Here is a 16,085-nt window from a genome sequence, read left to right as displayed (position 1 = left end):
ATTCACGTATTTATATATTCCATTGATATTTACAGAAAAGATGCACCGGCCTTCTCAATGAGAATCTTAAGCAAATATAGTTTGAGAACCTAAACTACAGCAACCTAACAGATCTGCCCAAAGGCAAGAAGGAACCTGTTACAACCGAAAAGCTATGTTACCAAGAGAAACACCTGAAATTTCAGTGGTTCTCAAGGTCTGAAAACCTTAGTGCTAGAATTTATAGTATGCACCAGAATTCGTGTCCTTGAACTTGGCACCTTTGAGAAAATCCCTAATCAGTGAAAATCGTAAGGAAATCCAGGACCTCTGGTTAAAAAGCAGTATTCTGATGGCCCCACCCTAACAGAGCAAGTAACATGTGAAAAGGTACAGAGGCTGCTTTTCTAACCTTTACCTTCATAGAAAACTGTAAGCAGTTCAGAAATGCTGCCTACTGAAAACTTCTCAACAGCAAACAAGTCACCTACTAGATGTGGACCAAACCCTTAGGCAGCACAGCCATGGGGAGATACTTCGTTTTCCATACCCATGGCCGTGACAGACCTATGGTCTGGAATTGCGATGCTAAACCTAACACATGTATGTGTTTGAGTGTATTTACATGCACATGTGTGCATACACGCGTGTGTTAGATATGTGGACACGCACATATACACATGTGTACACCAGTGTTATGTGGGTGCATGGCAGCACAGCCATGGGGAGATACTTCGTTTTCCATACCCATGGCCGTGACAGACCTTTGGTCTGGAATTGCGATGCTAAACCTAACACATGTATGTGTTTGAGTGTATTTACATGCACATGTGTGCATACATGCGTGTGTTAGATATGTGGGCACGCACATATACACATGTGTACACCAGTGTTATGTGGGTGCATACCGTGTGCTCGTGTGTACGAACATGCATCATTTACATGTGTATACATACGTGTTACACACGAGTGCATGTGTGTAATCACACGTGTCACCGGTGTGAATGTGCACTTGTCAATGTATCACCTGTGTGCACATGTTACACTTAAGGCTGCACAGTGCCCACGTGCACATGTACGCATGCACATGTGTCACAGAAGCGAGCACTGTGCGCAGGTGTGCACGTGACACGGACAAGCACCTGTGCACGCATATGCATAGATTTATCTTATATATAAAGTAGTTTAAACAAAAAAAGTCTCTTACACTTGTAAGCACAGCTCACCTGCTTGTTGCTGAAACACTCATCATACTCTACACACATTCCTCGTGGAAAAAACAAGAACAAGTGAGCATTTTTCCAAAAAACAAAACAACAACAACAAAATAAACAGAGGTATGAGGAAAATTCGTACGCGAAGAAATTCTTTGCTCTACAAGCCGGGTGGTGAGGAGAATACAGGGCATCTCCCTAGGGCTCAGGCAGCGCTCTCCGCTCGTATGGTCACTACACTAGGAAAGAGGCAGCAAAGTCAGGGGCGCAAGGTGGGGACGGGCAGGGCACAGCGGGCTGGCACGGAAACCGGCGCGAGCTGTGAAGGCAGTGGGGCTGGGAGAGCTAGAGATGGTCCAGTCCCTGGGGATCAAGAGCCCCTCATCTGGGGGGTTAACAAAGTTAAAGAGTTCCTTTTCGGAGGAACTCTGAAAAGAGTTTCTCTTTTTCCCCTGCACCCGACAAACTATCTGTGTTTTCAAAGCACGGGACCAGAAGCAGTAAGAAGTAGGAAAGAGGAGCCCCTGCCGCATAAGAAATGACTGGGGAAAACACTCCCCTTGCTCCCACACTGGGCTTTCCTCCCAAACCCCCAGGACAGCCAAGGGCAAGAAGCCGAGGGATGCTTTTGCATCTCTGCGCTCCAATGTTCCCGGTGGAGTTCAGAGTCTCGGGACCTGAGTGCACAGCTCCTCGTGGAGTCACAAGCCTTCGGGTGACAGCTGCCCGCTGCTGCCTGGCCTAGCTTCTCCGGCCACAGCCTTCACCTGGAAGATCGTCTCCCTGCGGCCACCACCATAGGCGTGACTCAACTCACCACCCAGTAAGGACACTCTCGATGGCCTTAGCCGTCTTCCATCCTGCTGAGATCCTGGGGGATGGCAGGAACACCCTGTTGCATTTTTCAGCGTCCCAAGAAGGCTTAACTGCCATCATTTAAAGAATGAAATGGGGGTGGGAATAAGCAGATGCAAACTTGTATTAAATGACAACAGTGTACACTATAAAAGGGGCAGTATTATTTCACCTTGCACTCAACACTCACTCCAAAAATTTCATGGGGGTGAAAAATAAGAAAAAGCTTTCAAGTAAAACACACACACAGAGTTTTGTAGGTTCCCTAAATTGCCACAGTTACAACCGCCACCATCTTGTCGCTGTTGTGGCCTGGGGTTAACACACAAGGATATTTACAATACAAAAGAATGAGAATTATAAGAAAAATCCATGAACAGTTCCCAAAACCAATGGCCAATGCTAACCCCACCCCACCCCACCCCCTCAAGGTAAAGCCAGGTCCCTTGCGTGCACTTTGGTGACTTAAATAACTTCGGCACCCACACAGGGATCTTCTGAGGCTTGATGTGAATCACCAGCCCTGCTTGTAATGATCTGAGACCATCTCTCCCCTCTGTAGCTCAGAGGAGAACCTGACAGTGGACACAAGTCTAGTATTATGTGATAACTTCCTTTGTGAAATAATGTGGGTCATTAAGATTCTAATTAGAAGTCACAAAATCCCTGCTGTCATGAACACATCAGGATGGTGCATCTCGGCTGTGCCTGTTGTACTTAAGCTGCAGGGACACCTCTCGTAAAACTTTCACTGCTAAATCATCTAACTAAAAATGCACCAATTCTTTGATCAAACATCTCTACTCCCAGACAAGCTTATCCTCGAGAAACAATCAGACAAGCATACCATGATCTAGATATAAGAACACGGGTGTGCTGTTTTCTAGAAAAGCAAACAACTAGAAACAACCTGAAATGATCATATAAATGATGATATATGTCAGGAGGACTCAGACACCTAGGGCTCCTACCTTGGGCTGTAGACTCCAGAGTGTGCCCGCCCATCACAAAGACCATTTAAAAAAAAAAAAAAAAAAGGTATCTCAAAGAATGAATCCGGGACTTTGGTGGAAAATGTTATTTTCAGGGGTGCCTGGGTGGCTCAGTCGGTTAAGCATCTGCCTTCAGCTTAGGTCATGATCCCAGTGTCCTAGGATCAAGCCCCGCATCGGGCTCCCTGCTTAATAGGGAGCCTGTTTCTCCCTCTCCCTCTGCCCCTCCTCCAGCTTGTGCATGCTCTCAAAAAACTAAAACCTTACAAAAACAAAAAACAAAAAACAAACCCACCAAAAAACTGAAATTTCAAGAAAACATGTAATACAAGTTAAGGAAATAAAAACATTTGTAAGGGGGCACCTGAGTGGCTATTACACATCTGCCTTCTGCTCAGGTTCTGACCCCAGGGTCCTGGGATGTAGCCCCTCTGCTCAGCGGGAAGCCTGCCTCTCCCTCTCCTGCTTCCCTGTTTGTGTTCCCTCTCTCGCTGTCTCTCTCTGTCAAATAAATAAATCTTTAAAAAAAATAATTGCAAGACTAGGAAGGAAAAGACTCACACACACACATTATCCCCAAACACATTTTTCTACAGATTATTTTGTGGCCAAGATGCATTAAAGTATAGTTTCATTTGAAAACAGATTTTTAATGAATTGTTTTCTTTATAATGTACACAGCATTGAAAAGTTTTAGGAACAACACTGAAAATTCAAAGTATTAATATGATTTATATAATTAACTTAAAATATTTAGTTCTTTCTGCAAAAATCAATGATCACATGCAACCTTTTACTTTAATCTAAATATTGCTATATAAGCGACATAAAGGGGATTAAGAGTATACGTATCTTGGTGAGCAGTGAGTAATGTATAGTTGGTGAATCATTAAACTGTATACCTGAAATAGCACTATGTTAATTATACTTTATTGAAAAAAAGAAAAATATCACTATACGGATTTTTGTTGATAATGCCAGTAACTACAGTCTTGCCTTACGGAGCAGGCCTTCTCCAAACTCAAGTTCAGTAAAAACCAAAGAACCACTAGGACCTAAGAAAGGTCTTTTACTTTGGTGTCACTGCCCATAAAACATAAATTGTGAAAATCTTGACGATAACCACATAATTTAGTGATTTTGCTGAACTACGAGCAAGAGAAATGGATTTATGGAAAGTATATTATGGACTATATGTCTATTACTCATGCAAACATCACTGGCCTATCAAACGAATGGCCAGACATGTGCAACTATAATTATCTTCATTTACCTTTGATATTCTGCTGACTTTCAGCAATAAAAACCATAGCCTCACACAAATGTTTTTGACTGTGTCCTAATGAAGGTCTATGTGTCAAGGTAGGCAAAGTCATTTTATGTACCAGTCTGTAAGCTTGATTTATAACTTTTAAATAATTAGATATGTGATATGGGGTCTACATTTGTAGTCTTGCCCCTGACCTTGAAAATGACACACGCCAAGTTTCTTGATACTTAAAGCTTTTAGCAATCAACTCTTAAGAGGAAAATAGTATAGGTGTGCTTTTCTAGAAACATATATACAGAGGTATGGAAAGACCAAAACATTAAAAAGTAGGACCCAGGCTTTTGTCTCTTGCTTCTGGCATTTTCTAAATTTAGTACATATTTTTTTGCAGGATTAAGGAAAGAAGAAATGGATTTAAGAATGACATGGCAGGGCGCCTGGGTGGCTCAGTGGGTTAAGCCGCTGCCTTCGGCTCAGGTCATGATCTCAGGGTCCTGGGATCAAGTCCCGCATCGGGCTCTCTGCTCAGCAGGGAGCCTGCTTCCCTCTCTCTCTCTGCCTGCCTCTCCATCTACTTGTGATTTCTCTCTGTCGAATAAATAAATAAAATCTTTAAAAAAAAAAGAATGACATGGCAAATAGTACATTACTTTGACATAGTTTGCTCTGTAATGACATAGTAAATTTATGTTTAACAAAAGTTTTTTAAAGCACAATTTAAATATCTAAGAAGACAGTGAAACCAAAGATAAGTGGTCGCTGCACACGTGAGCATGTGGGCTACGGATAAACTTCTTTTAAATTTAAACACAGAAAAAGTAGACCTCACAAACACAGGCTTTTGGAGATAAGACCACCTCTCTCCATAACTTATAGCACTGTCAACGGGTACTGCTCATATGTTACTAATGGACCAGAAAAAAGAAAAGAGACATTTAAAACAATTATGGAATCATTTTCAGACCTTATGTTGGGTAACAGGTCAAGTAAGAAAGCTAATATTTTACTGTAACATCCTCAAAATCTTTTATCTTCCCCTCTAAATGTCCAACAAGTGGTAAACATAAGCCAACCCCAAAGTGCAAAAATTGAACCTCGCCTACCTTTTCTTTGCTAATAACTCATTAAAAAAAACAAATTCTGCATGTAAAATGTTTTTATACTGAGACGACTTTTTTGAAAATAATTTTGATTTTATTTATTTATTTAACAGAGAGAGAGAGATCACAAGTAGGCAGAGAGGCAGGCAGAGAGAGAGGGGGAAGCAAGCTCCCCGCTGAGCGGAGACCCTGATGCGGGGCTCAATCCCAGGACCCTGGAATCATGACCTGAGCTGAAGGCAGAGGCTTAACCCACTGAGCCAGCCAGGTGCCCCTATACTAAGACGATTTTTAAAAAATATATATTTTTAAAAATTTTATTTATTTATTTAATCGACAGAGACCAGAGAAAGGGAACACAAGCAAATGGGAGTAGGGCAGGGTGGGGGCGAGGGGGGGGGAAGCAGGCTCCCCACGGAGCAGAGAGTCTGATGCGGGGCTGGATCCCAGGACCTAAGGATCATGACCTGAGCCAAAGGCAGATGTTTAATGACTGAGCCACCTAGGCACCCCACACTTGGATGACTTTAATCCTTAAGAACAGATACTGAAGCTTGGGTGAAGGTAGAGTTATTAAATTTACAACACCCAGGTGTCCTCCACTTGCTCAGGCTGAATTTCAACAGAGAGCCCTAACACCTCCCTCCCAACCCCACTTCTACCCCTCCCCCCCATAATTGCCAGAGTCAGGTGATAGATAGGATGTCACATGACAAGAGACCCTAGATTTAAACTGGGGACTCAAGTTTCATACTCCAGACCCGATGGACACATTTTCTGAAACGCTCTCGGCCAGGCAGCAAGATGTTTTCATCAAGGATGCTGTTTGAGAAACGTTCAGCTCTGCTGTGGGTGATCACATCCCACACACCAAGCTGCTAGCAAGTAAAACAAAACCAATCAGGAGAAACCCTGAGAGGACACGAGAATCTTGAACTGAGCGCTAACATTCCATCAGAAAACCTCAAAGAGAAACCCTACGATAAGAGAGAGCCAAAACTGGGGAGAGTTCTAACGAAACTCAAAAAGCGAGTCTTCTGAGTCTCTTCTTACCCAAACCTTCCTACCATCGCCATGAGGTCGGGCTGGCAGCTTTTGCAACCACACTGCACAAGGAAACAGCAGGTGGGTCTTTCTAAAGTAAAAAGCAAACCAGATAAAAATGAATGGCAGGATGAACATTTTCCCACCAAGTTTCAATGCTTCCGGAGGGTGTGTGTTTCCCTAAGCTCTCAGGCAGTTTAACTCAAAGATCATTTACAAACTACCTACTGTATACAGCACTTCACGGAGCCCAGAAGCAATGATAAAAACACAAGGCAAATGACATCAACAGGACAGACAAGAATGGCAGTGAGGAGTTCAGAGAATCTGGGGACACAAATGTGCGCTCAAATCCTGATGATCACTTTCTCACTGTGGGGCACTGGGCTACTTACTTAATAACCCCTCCTTGTCTCACTTTCTTTGTTCATGGGGACTTAATCCAAGAGCTGTCAAATGCATCCAAGGAGCTACTAAGTATCAAGTATTCAGGAACATGCCTGGTACATGGAGCTCTCTGTAAACTTTAGTGATATTGATTATTGACCTCGAAGAATTATAAAATGCTCTACAATCAAGGAAAAACATTAAAAGCATCGTACTTAAGGGGTAAATAAAGGCTATAGAAAGAGAAGATCCCTTCCTTAAGGACCTCTTTGTGCAAATGAGGTGAGAAAACTTATAAATGGGATAGTCAACCTCTTGAGGCTCTGTTTATTCACTTGAGAAGGGGGAAAAGGAAGAAGATATGTAAAGCTCTGGCTAACCAGGGTAAATTCCTAACAAGACCAGGGCAGAAAGAGGAGGAGCCAAGTTCAGAGGGAAGAAAGAGAGGCAGGGGTCACCGTAAACTAGACCGGTCAGTCAGGGATGGTTTCAAGAAAGGAGCTAGCCAGGTAGGACATCCGATCAGCGGAGAGGACGGGCGCACAAAAGCATGGAGTAGGACCAGTAAGAGATCCTCGGGAACAGAACTCACATGGGAAAAAAGAATAAAGAGTTGCAAGATCAGAGGGCCTGGAAAATCGGACGACGGAATGTGAGCCTGATTTTATTAGCAATACGGACATGGTGCAGACAGAACTCTGGAAAGGGAAAATGTGCCAGAAGTCTACAGGTTGAAAGGGAGAGAATAAATGCAATCTAGGAAAAGAAATAATACTGGGGAACAGCCCGAAGGCCAAGGTTTCTCTGCACCACTGAATACTGGAATTCCATTCCCCATCAAGAGCCACTCACTCTTACTTAGTTACTATAACTAAGCTCCATGTGCCAAGTAAATCTCATCTCAAATTCTAATAATCATGCAAGGTTGATATGATTATACCCACAGAAATAAAGCCCAGGAAGGTCAAAAAAGCCAAGATCCCGCGGGGGAGAGGGGTAGAGCCAGGTTTCCAAAAGCCACATCTTTTCACTCCAACTAGGGGCATTCAGGCACGGGGAAGTATTGTCAAGCTTAACATAGAGGTCACTGGTTGCTCATTCTTGAATGTTCCCTGCAGAGGACATGAAAATGTTATGTAGTAGTTACTCTGAATGCAAAATTTTGAAACCCATTAATAAGGTATCCCTAACAGACAGAAGGGGATACAGAGTACACTTAATCACAATGAGCACGGAGATTGCTGAATTATACCGTGCACCTGAAACTAGTAACACCATATGTTAATTATACTTCAATAAAAAATAAACTTAAAAAAGAAAAAATAAGGTACCCTATTTCCTACCAATTTTAACAGAAGAGTACATTCAAGGCTCAGGTCCTTAGAGGTGACCCCACTCAAAGCCAGCGGCGCTGGAGAAGCGAACACTGCTCTCTCCTCCCTTCGCGCTGGTCTATGCCGCTAGTCTATGCCCGCTTTGAGAGGCCAGAACAGCAGGCCACATGATCTGGGGAGAGCAGCCCTTGCCTGCCAGGCCCCGGGGATCAGGGCTCCCTGCTGGCAACAAGTGTCCTGCATGCAGCTGCTCCTGGGGGCTCTGCTATCCCCAAACCGGCAGGGGCCTAAAAATGAATATTTGACAATAGAAAGTTGTAGAGACTGTGCAGAAAAGGCAAGGCACCGTAACTCCACTGTGAGAACAGAAGATACCAGCAAAGGGTCTGATTCTACTTCATAGTGGTCAAAGGGGTCACCTTCAGGAACTGGTGGAACAAGGAAGTCCCTGAGAGATGATGTGGGGACGAGGGAAGGAGCGCCCCAAAATAAGGCTTCTTTCTTTTTTTAACCAAGACAATGAATAAGATATAACACAAAACAAAAGAACTATGAAAAGGGGAGGAAAAATAGGCTCCAGAACTCCTTCCAGCTTAAAAAGATATTTGAACAGCTCCAGGTTAACCACCAAAAAACCAAGACACCTTGGCAAATTAAGTGGAAACAAGGCAGGGGATTGCACCTAACATCTGGAGGGCGAACCAGGTCGTAAGAAATAGGTGCAGCGGAAATGTCTTCAGGAGCAATTTAAATCTTAAGACGGTAATAACCTGCTTTCTATATTTGTATTTGGGTTCATACTCGTGTACGTTTTACATATTCTGAAAAATCAAAGCATTCATGTAAGTTCCATTAAGAATCCTCAAAAGATCTTTTGTTTGAACAGCCAGTAGGCCACACCTATTCCTAAAATAGGAAACAGAAAAGTCAAGCTCATTTACGTGTTCAACTGGTGCTTACTGGCCCCTCTAGGACCCTCCGCGCTGTACTTGGCCCCAGGGACATGGAAACAGCATCCACTTCAAAATAACAACAACATGTTTGCAAAACATTCTTGCCACTTGGTCGAGCCTTTCTGTTTGCTTTTAAGGAAAAAAAAAAATGCTGCTGGTTATAGACATACCTCAACTTCGTTTCTGCCTACAGTAAATTTAACAACTTACTTTCAAAGGCTAAAAAAACACGTATTCCCAGAAGCATGCACACAATTTAAGTGAGAGGAGCCATAAAAATGTAAGGTCATGAAGGAAGCGCAACTCTGTTGGGGGTGATGTGGGGCACTCAGCTTCTTCAATCCCGGGGAACGTCTGGAAGTTAGTAGCCATCAGCGGATGGCACAAGCCTCCCACGCATCTTAGTGGTCAGCAGGAAAAGGCCTGATGCTATTTAAAGCAGGCAAGTGCAGGCAAGAAGTCTCTGCTTACAACACACACAGGAATTAATTCCACGAGGCAACGCTCCATGGGCTAGCTCAGGGGTTCTCAACTGGGAGTGATTTTGCCACCCGTGGCTCATTTGGCAACGTCCCCAGACATTCTGGTTGTCACAGCTTGGGGGCGCTACTTGCACCTGGTGGGCAGAGGCTGGGGATAGCAAAGGACAGCCTCCCAACAACAAAGAATTAAGTGACCCCAAATGTCAATGGCACCCAGTTTGAGAAACTCTGGCCCAGCCCTAAACAGCAGCTGCTAGTCACAAGAAGTCCCCATTCTGTTATTATCTGGCCATACACACATAAAGATAAGACATGCAACATCTTGTTTATTTTATTTTTTTCAATTGCTAGTGTTAGCTTCAAACTGTTGTCCAACAAGCAGCAAGTCATTATGCCTAAATCACAATGACAAAAAGTTAGCAAAGATGCCAGTTACCAGGACACTACTGCTGAGTCTCTACAGTTTGGCGGTCCTTGGAAGCATATCACTGCCACACTTACTGTCTCTATTCTAACAGGACATCCCATGATTTTCTTACTGGATAATTTATCCAAATTTAACAAAAGGATGGTCTGTTACAAGACACTAACAGAGAGAGACAGGACCTAGGTTAAGAGTTTGTCTCCAATTAACACAGCACAATGTTGCCCCTCCGGCCTTGATGGCCTCCCACTCAAAAGTGATTATAATCAGGGGTGGAACTTTGAAGGTTAATTAGAAATATTCTAATACAAATACAACACAAGATTAAAAGCATAACTTTAAATAAATGCAAATTTATTTCAAGTCACCAACAACAGAGAAAAAAAAGCTCTGGATTCTGCAATAAGCTCCCCAGGTTAGACAAATGACTTAAAGTCTTTAGATTAAGATTCATCATCCAGGAAATGAAGGGGGTGTAAATGATGGCCAAAGGCCAACTTCAATATTATATACGAATCGCTAAAATAATATACAACAACCAGGTCTCCTTACATTGAACAAAATATGGTATAAGGAAAAAGTATGTCAAGGAAAGGAGGTGAGGGCAGGTTACAGCTGACGCAGGTCATCCTGCAGTTCCCCCCACTTGCACTAGGGGACAGAGTTCTCCCCAAGGGGAGGCCACACACCACCACCCCCCACCTCCGAGGTCCACAGACAGGCTTCAAGGGGAGTGAAACCCCAACAAACCGAAAACAAAGCCTGTATCAAAGAGCTTTCCCAAGGGAACCATAAGACAAAAAGAAAACCAAAAAAAGTTATGAATTAGTGTCGTGGAGGCAGAGCCTAGGTTTTCTTACAGATGAAAGCAATTAAACGCAGCCCATTGGACCCTCATAGTTGGTTAACCTACAACTCCTGAAAAAGTTCTGGTGCTTTCTTCCAGTCATGAAAACAAAAGTCTATAGGTTTAAAAAAAAAAAAAAAACCTATAGTCTTAACCATAGATTTCTTTAAAAGTAACAATATGAATTAATGGATGACTCATTCCTTTCCACCCTTCCTCTCACAGCAAATGTGGGGATTACATAGGAAATACAACTGAAAAAAGTGGACATTACTATGACCAAGAATATATCACTTTGGCCATTAAAAACAGTTGTCTGAGAATAAAGTAAGTAAGCATCCAGTAGGCTGAATGACTTGAAATACTATATCCAGTTAAGTCTGATAAAGCAAGTTGACCATCAGAGGCAAACCCTAACCAATGTCATTTGCTGAAAGATTCCAAACGGTCCTGGATTCACAAAACATCCCCTGGCTTTCAATGAAAGTCCCATCAGGCTCCCTTAAGTCAACTAAGTTTACTCTGAGCCACTTCAAACCTCAAACTTAAACAGAATCTATTAAATAAACACAACCAAGAAAGGAGAAGACGCCAAGAAACCACTGTAACTCTCGATCCCAGGGAGGAGGGGGAAAAAGGTTCTCGAGTCAAGGGTTTTCACGTAACCGTGGTGTCCCCTCCCTCAATGACCCTGTACGGGGCATCAGTTTAATCTTTAAAAATAATCATGGTTTGCCCTACGCGGCTTTCTTTAAATTCGAATTCAAAATCCGGCCAAGCCCGTCAGCACAAGTACATGATGTTTTGGTCTCCCCCTCTGGAATGATCTCAAACCCCGAACGGGTACATCTCGCTGAGAGCTGCAACCCGGACTCCAAAGGTCCCGCAGGCAGAGACACAGTGAATGATTAAACCCCCGCCTGCCTTCTCGCACTTCTTAGCCGTCTCCTCTGGAAGGGTTTGCGCCCCTCTCACAGGAAGCCGGCACGTTGTGCAAAGGAAATTCCAGACCAGAACTTTCTTGGAGAAAGGCACGTCCCGGTTGAACTTGTTACTGGGCTTCCCGCACCCAGGCAGTCGGGCCCCGGCGCCCGGCGCCTCACCTCGCCCCGGCGCCGCGGGGACACCCGCGAGCCAGCCACCCACGCGGAAGGAGGCTCACCTTCGCTACCGCCCGGAGCGCGGGACCAAACAAAACCTGCCCCGGCTTACTCATCCCGACACTCCCGGGTCGGGGGGGGGTGTGATTTCAGGCGACTCCCGCAAAGTTTCGCCCTCCCGGGCTTTGGGCAGGGTCCCCGGCGAGCGCGCGGCGCGGTGGGCAGATCCCTCCCGGCGCGCGGGGGCCAGGTCCCGGCAGGGTGGCCGGCGCGAGCGCACTCACCTCGGGGAAGAAGTTGTCCATTGTTCCAGGGCGCTCCCCGACTTGCCCGAGTCCCGCGTCCGGCTCGCGGAAGTCAGCCCAGCAGACGGTCCGGGGAAACCATGCGTGTCACGGCGCGACTCCCAGGAACCCGAGCCCGCGGGGCTCCCCCGCTGCCATGGCCTTACCCCCTTCTCGTCTTTCGCACCTTTTGTTTGCCCAAACCCAAGTCTCTAACTCATCCGTCCCAACTGCAGCCTTTGTCTCCCTGCCTCCAAGTTCTTACTTCTGGGCGCAGCGCTCGCGAGCGGAGAACAGCTGGTGACACATTCTTCCCCCGGGCTGGGGGAGGGCGGCGGGGGTCTCGGGAGCGCGCCCCCTCCCTCTGCGCTCCTGCCGGAGGCGCTCGCCGCGACTGGGGGACAGCGGCCACAAAGCGAGTCCGGTGTGGCTCTCCCCGCGCGAGCGCCGCCGCGGTGAGGCTTCGGGCGCCTGGGCTCTGCCGGCTCACCGCCGCTCGAGACTCGCAGACAGGAGCGCTCGCCCCGCCCACGCGCCCCGTCCCGCCCCGCCCCGCCAGGAGCTGAGCCCCGCCCACTCAGCCGGCCCTCCCGTCCCGGCCGCCTCGCCCCTCCCCTCCAGGAGCCCGGCCCAAAGCCAACCCCGCCCCGCGCTTCCGCAGGGCCGGCCCCGCCCACTCGGCCTGGGGCAAGCGCGGCCTGAGCTGCGGGAGGGGAAGGCGAGGCTGGGGCTGTACCTCCTCCGGTCCCCGCCCCCCCGCCCAGGAGTGGGCGGGGGAGTAGACTCTACCCTCTGGTGATTGAGACCAAGTAGTCACCGGGGAGGAGGGGTTGGGGGATTCTTTTGTGCCTTTGATCTTCAGCGGCCCCTGGAACCGGCTCTACACGGATCTCATTAATGCAGATCGGCAGATGAGCGACCCCGGGGAAGGAAGCGCGGTCGGCCGAACTGCCCCGGCTGTGGGGCCAGATCAAAGCGGGGAGCCGAGGCTCCTCAGAATTTCTGGAAGCTGCCTTCCCGTGTTGAGTTTCTCTCTTGCCGTCAGGTTAAAGGACGTTTTCCTAGCAGCGGGAGAATGCCGTTTTGTAACCTGGAAGAGGACAGGGCCAATTGCGCCGTAAAAAATGTAACCCTTTTCCTAGATCTAAAGGAAGCAGGCAAAGGCGAGTGGGATGGGTGAAGGATCAGCCCCACCTGATACTGTTTCCTCTAGGGCAGGTCCTCACACTTGAGCGTGCCCAGGAATCACCTGGGAATCTTGTTAAAATGCAGACTGGAATTCAGTGGGGACATTTCCAACGAACTTCGAGGTGCCCTCAAAGGGTGGCACGTGGCCCTGTGCTGGCCTGCAAACTGGAGCCTGTCTGTAACAGGTAGAAAACCTGCAAGCAAAGGTCCAGGAACTTTCATAGGTTTAAAAAAATGCCACAACCACCAAGCGAATGATCGGTGGACTCTTTGAACCGGGGATAAACCAGTTTTGGTGTTGTCAGACTCCTAGTGAGTCATACCCTGCACAGCAGGGTTCTACTATTGGTATCCTGCAAATTGGAAACAAAAACGACTGGTTCTTCACCACAAGTGGTGTGAGAGGCTCTCTCCGGGGGATTCGCCTACTGTTACTCATCCTTAAAGCTTAAATCAGAAAGTCACGTCTTCCAGGGGAAGCCTTCCCCAAAACGCCAGGCCACTCATCCAGCCTCCAGCCCTACCTAACCACCTGGTGTGCCTTATTCCTAACACTGTTGAGGAAACTGTATGTTTTAAGGGTCTTTTTACTGGTGTCCTGTCTCTCTTTGGTTGGGAGACTAGAAGCTCCTCAACAGGGGGAAACTGAGCTTTAAAATGTGTATCCCCCACCTGCGTTGCAGAATGAGTGGATGAAACATCCTTTTTTAATCCTTCTGGGAAAAATCCAAGTGTGTTTAAAACCTGAACCTCAGAGCAGTGCTCTGGCATAAATGTCCTGAGACCCACTCCCCTTGCCTTTGGAAAGAGTCAAAGTGTAAATTAGTGTTCGTGTGCCCTGGTTCACAGGTGGACATACTGAAGCCCTTAAAGCTTGTGTCCCCGGTGGCAAAGAAAACGAAGATGGAGGCAGGACCCAGGCACCAGCCAAAGTGCTTAGTCAAATGAGGGAAGCTGCCACCTGTGCTCAGAGGTTGGGGGGGGGTGCAAAACAATTACAGTCATTATGGTGTTAATCTGTACAGAACATCTCTCAGGAGAAATTACCAGGCCGCTTGTTCAGGCGAGGAGGGTGCAGGTGTGGCTTGATTCCCAGCAACCACCCAGTCAGTAATGTACTGTATGTCCTTGGCCGTGTCATTTCAAAGTCACTTTCCCATACTGGCTCATCAATCGTCACGAATGGACTACACTAATACAACATGTGAATATTAGAGGCGACTGGAGAGAGGGGGACAGTGAAGGGATGCTTCCCCTCCGATCCTTCTGTAATCCTAGAACTGCTTAGAAACAAAGTCCATGAATTTTTTAAAGTCACTTCCCTGTTGATTAAGAAGATTTAGGTAATAATTACCCCCCACCTTGACTCATGTAAAGAATTGTGAGCCAGGTCCAATACATAAAAGTCGAATTTTACCGAATTATATTTCTTGAAAAAGTTTACACCACCTTATCAAAATCTCCTGAAACAGATGTTTAAAAAAAGAAAAACGCAAAAAAAATACAACTCAGTCTTGGTGAGGGGTGGGGGTGGTGGGGTGGGTGCCTAAATACATTGACATTTTAGTTAGCACCCAACTAGGCAATTCTGAGTTTGAGAATCACTGCTTTCCATTGTCAGAATTCATCAGATTTTCTGTATAAACACACATTCTCCAAAAGGTGTAAAGATGAACTGTAGCAGTAAGACTGTGCTGAACAACCAAGTGCCTGTTATTTTAAGCAATCCAGATAGGACTAACTTTATAGTTAGTCTAGATTTATCTATCTGTAGATAGATCTAACTCGTCTTTGTGGTGGAATCCTTTGTTTCAAAGGATGATCTTCAGTTTACAAGGGCTTAGACAAAGTTGAACAGAGAAGGGAAGTATTTTAAATCAATAGATTTCTAAGAATATCTAATAATATCTAACCCCTTACCATTTTTAAAAAGTTGTGTGCTTCCTTTCAAGAAGCTGCCTTACCCATTGGGCAAAGCCCTTTGGGCTAAAATGGGTAAACTCCACCCCCTAAGAATTGACAGGCAGAGGCTCAACGGAATGTTAAAGCCAGAATGGGCACATTTCTCAGAAGCCAAGTTCCCTTCTCAATTATCCTTATTTCTCAAAGACTCCATGCTAACTTTTCGTTTTCAAAATGAAACACCAAACAAACAAACAAACAGACAGACAAACAAAAACCCACCTCAGATTACGTTCTCTTATTTAGCTGCCAAAATTAGCCCACGATAAACCACTCCAATACAGATGGGAACAGGTCTCCACTCTAAGGAAGAATTATGTAGGTATCTGCGTGAGTGAGGTAATACAATCTTCCTCTGTTTTTATTTTCCACTATGTGTTTGTTTGTTTTTAGTTGAAGTGTGTTGTCTTAGGCTCCTTTATGATTTCCAATGGAGTTCTTTTTAGTTGTTCTGTTGCTGATATCACTTCCTAATCTGGTTGTGTCTTCATGTGTAGAATCTTTTCCATCACTTCTGTTTTTATAAAAAACTCACCTCTAATTGCTCCAGTCAGAGTAATGGTTTAATTACTAGGTATGGAAAGGGAAAGTTCAGGAAGGTTCTTTCACACAAATTAGAAGTTGAGAACTGACACAACTCTAAAATCCTGTTTTTCGTGCTTCACTAACC

The 16,085-nt window shown here is 45.7% G+C and overlaps 1 protein-coding gene across 2 annotated transcripts in view; it reads right to left on the bottom strand.

Annotated features, from left to right (window-relative positions):
* Nucleotides 1–12,814, bottom strand: part of MYO10 (myosin X) — a 212,994-nt gene extending 200,180 nt beyond the window's left edge. The window contains exon 1 of one of the 2 annotated variants that reach the window (XM_032337728.1): nt 12,266–12,814. In XM_032337728.1, coding sequence (XP_032193619.1) covers nt 12,266–12,286 — 21 coding nt within the window. In that variant the 5' untranslated portion in view covers nt 12,287–12,814. The remainder of the gene's footprint in view (nt 1–12,265) is intronic. The other variant, XM_032337727.1, reaches the window with a different exon arrangement.
* Nucleotides 12,815–16,085: the final 3,271 nt, after the last annotated feature.

This window comes from Mustela erminea, chromosome 3 (assembly GCF_009829155.1).
Source record: "Mustela erminea isolate mMusErm1 chromosome 3, mMusErm1.Pri, whole genome shotgun sequence".
NCBI classification, from domain to species: Eukaryota; Metazoa; Chordata; class Mammalia; order Carnivora; family Mustelidae; genus Mustela; species Mustela erminea.
The sequence above is the reverse complement of the archived record's forward strand: the minus strand, read 5'-3'. Positions and strand labels throughout refer to the sequence as shown.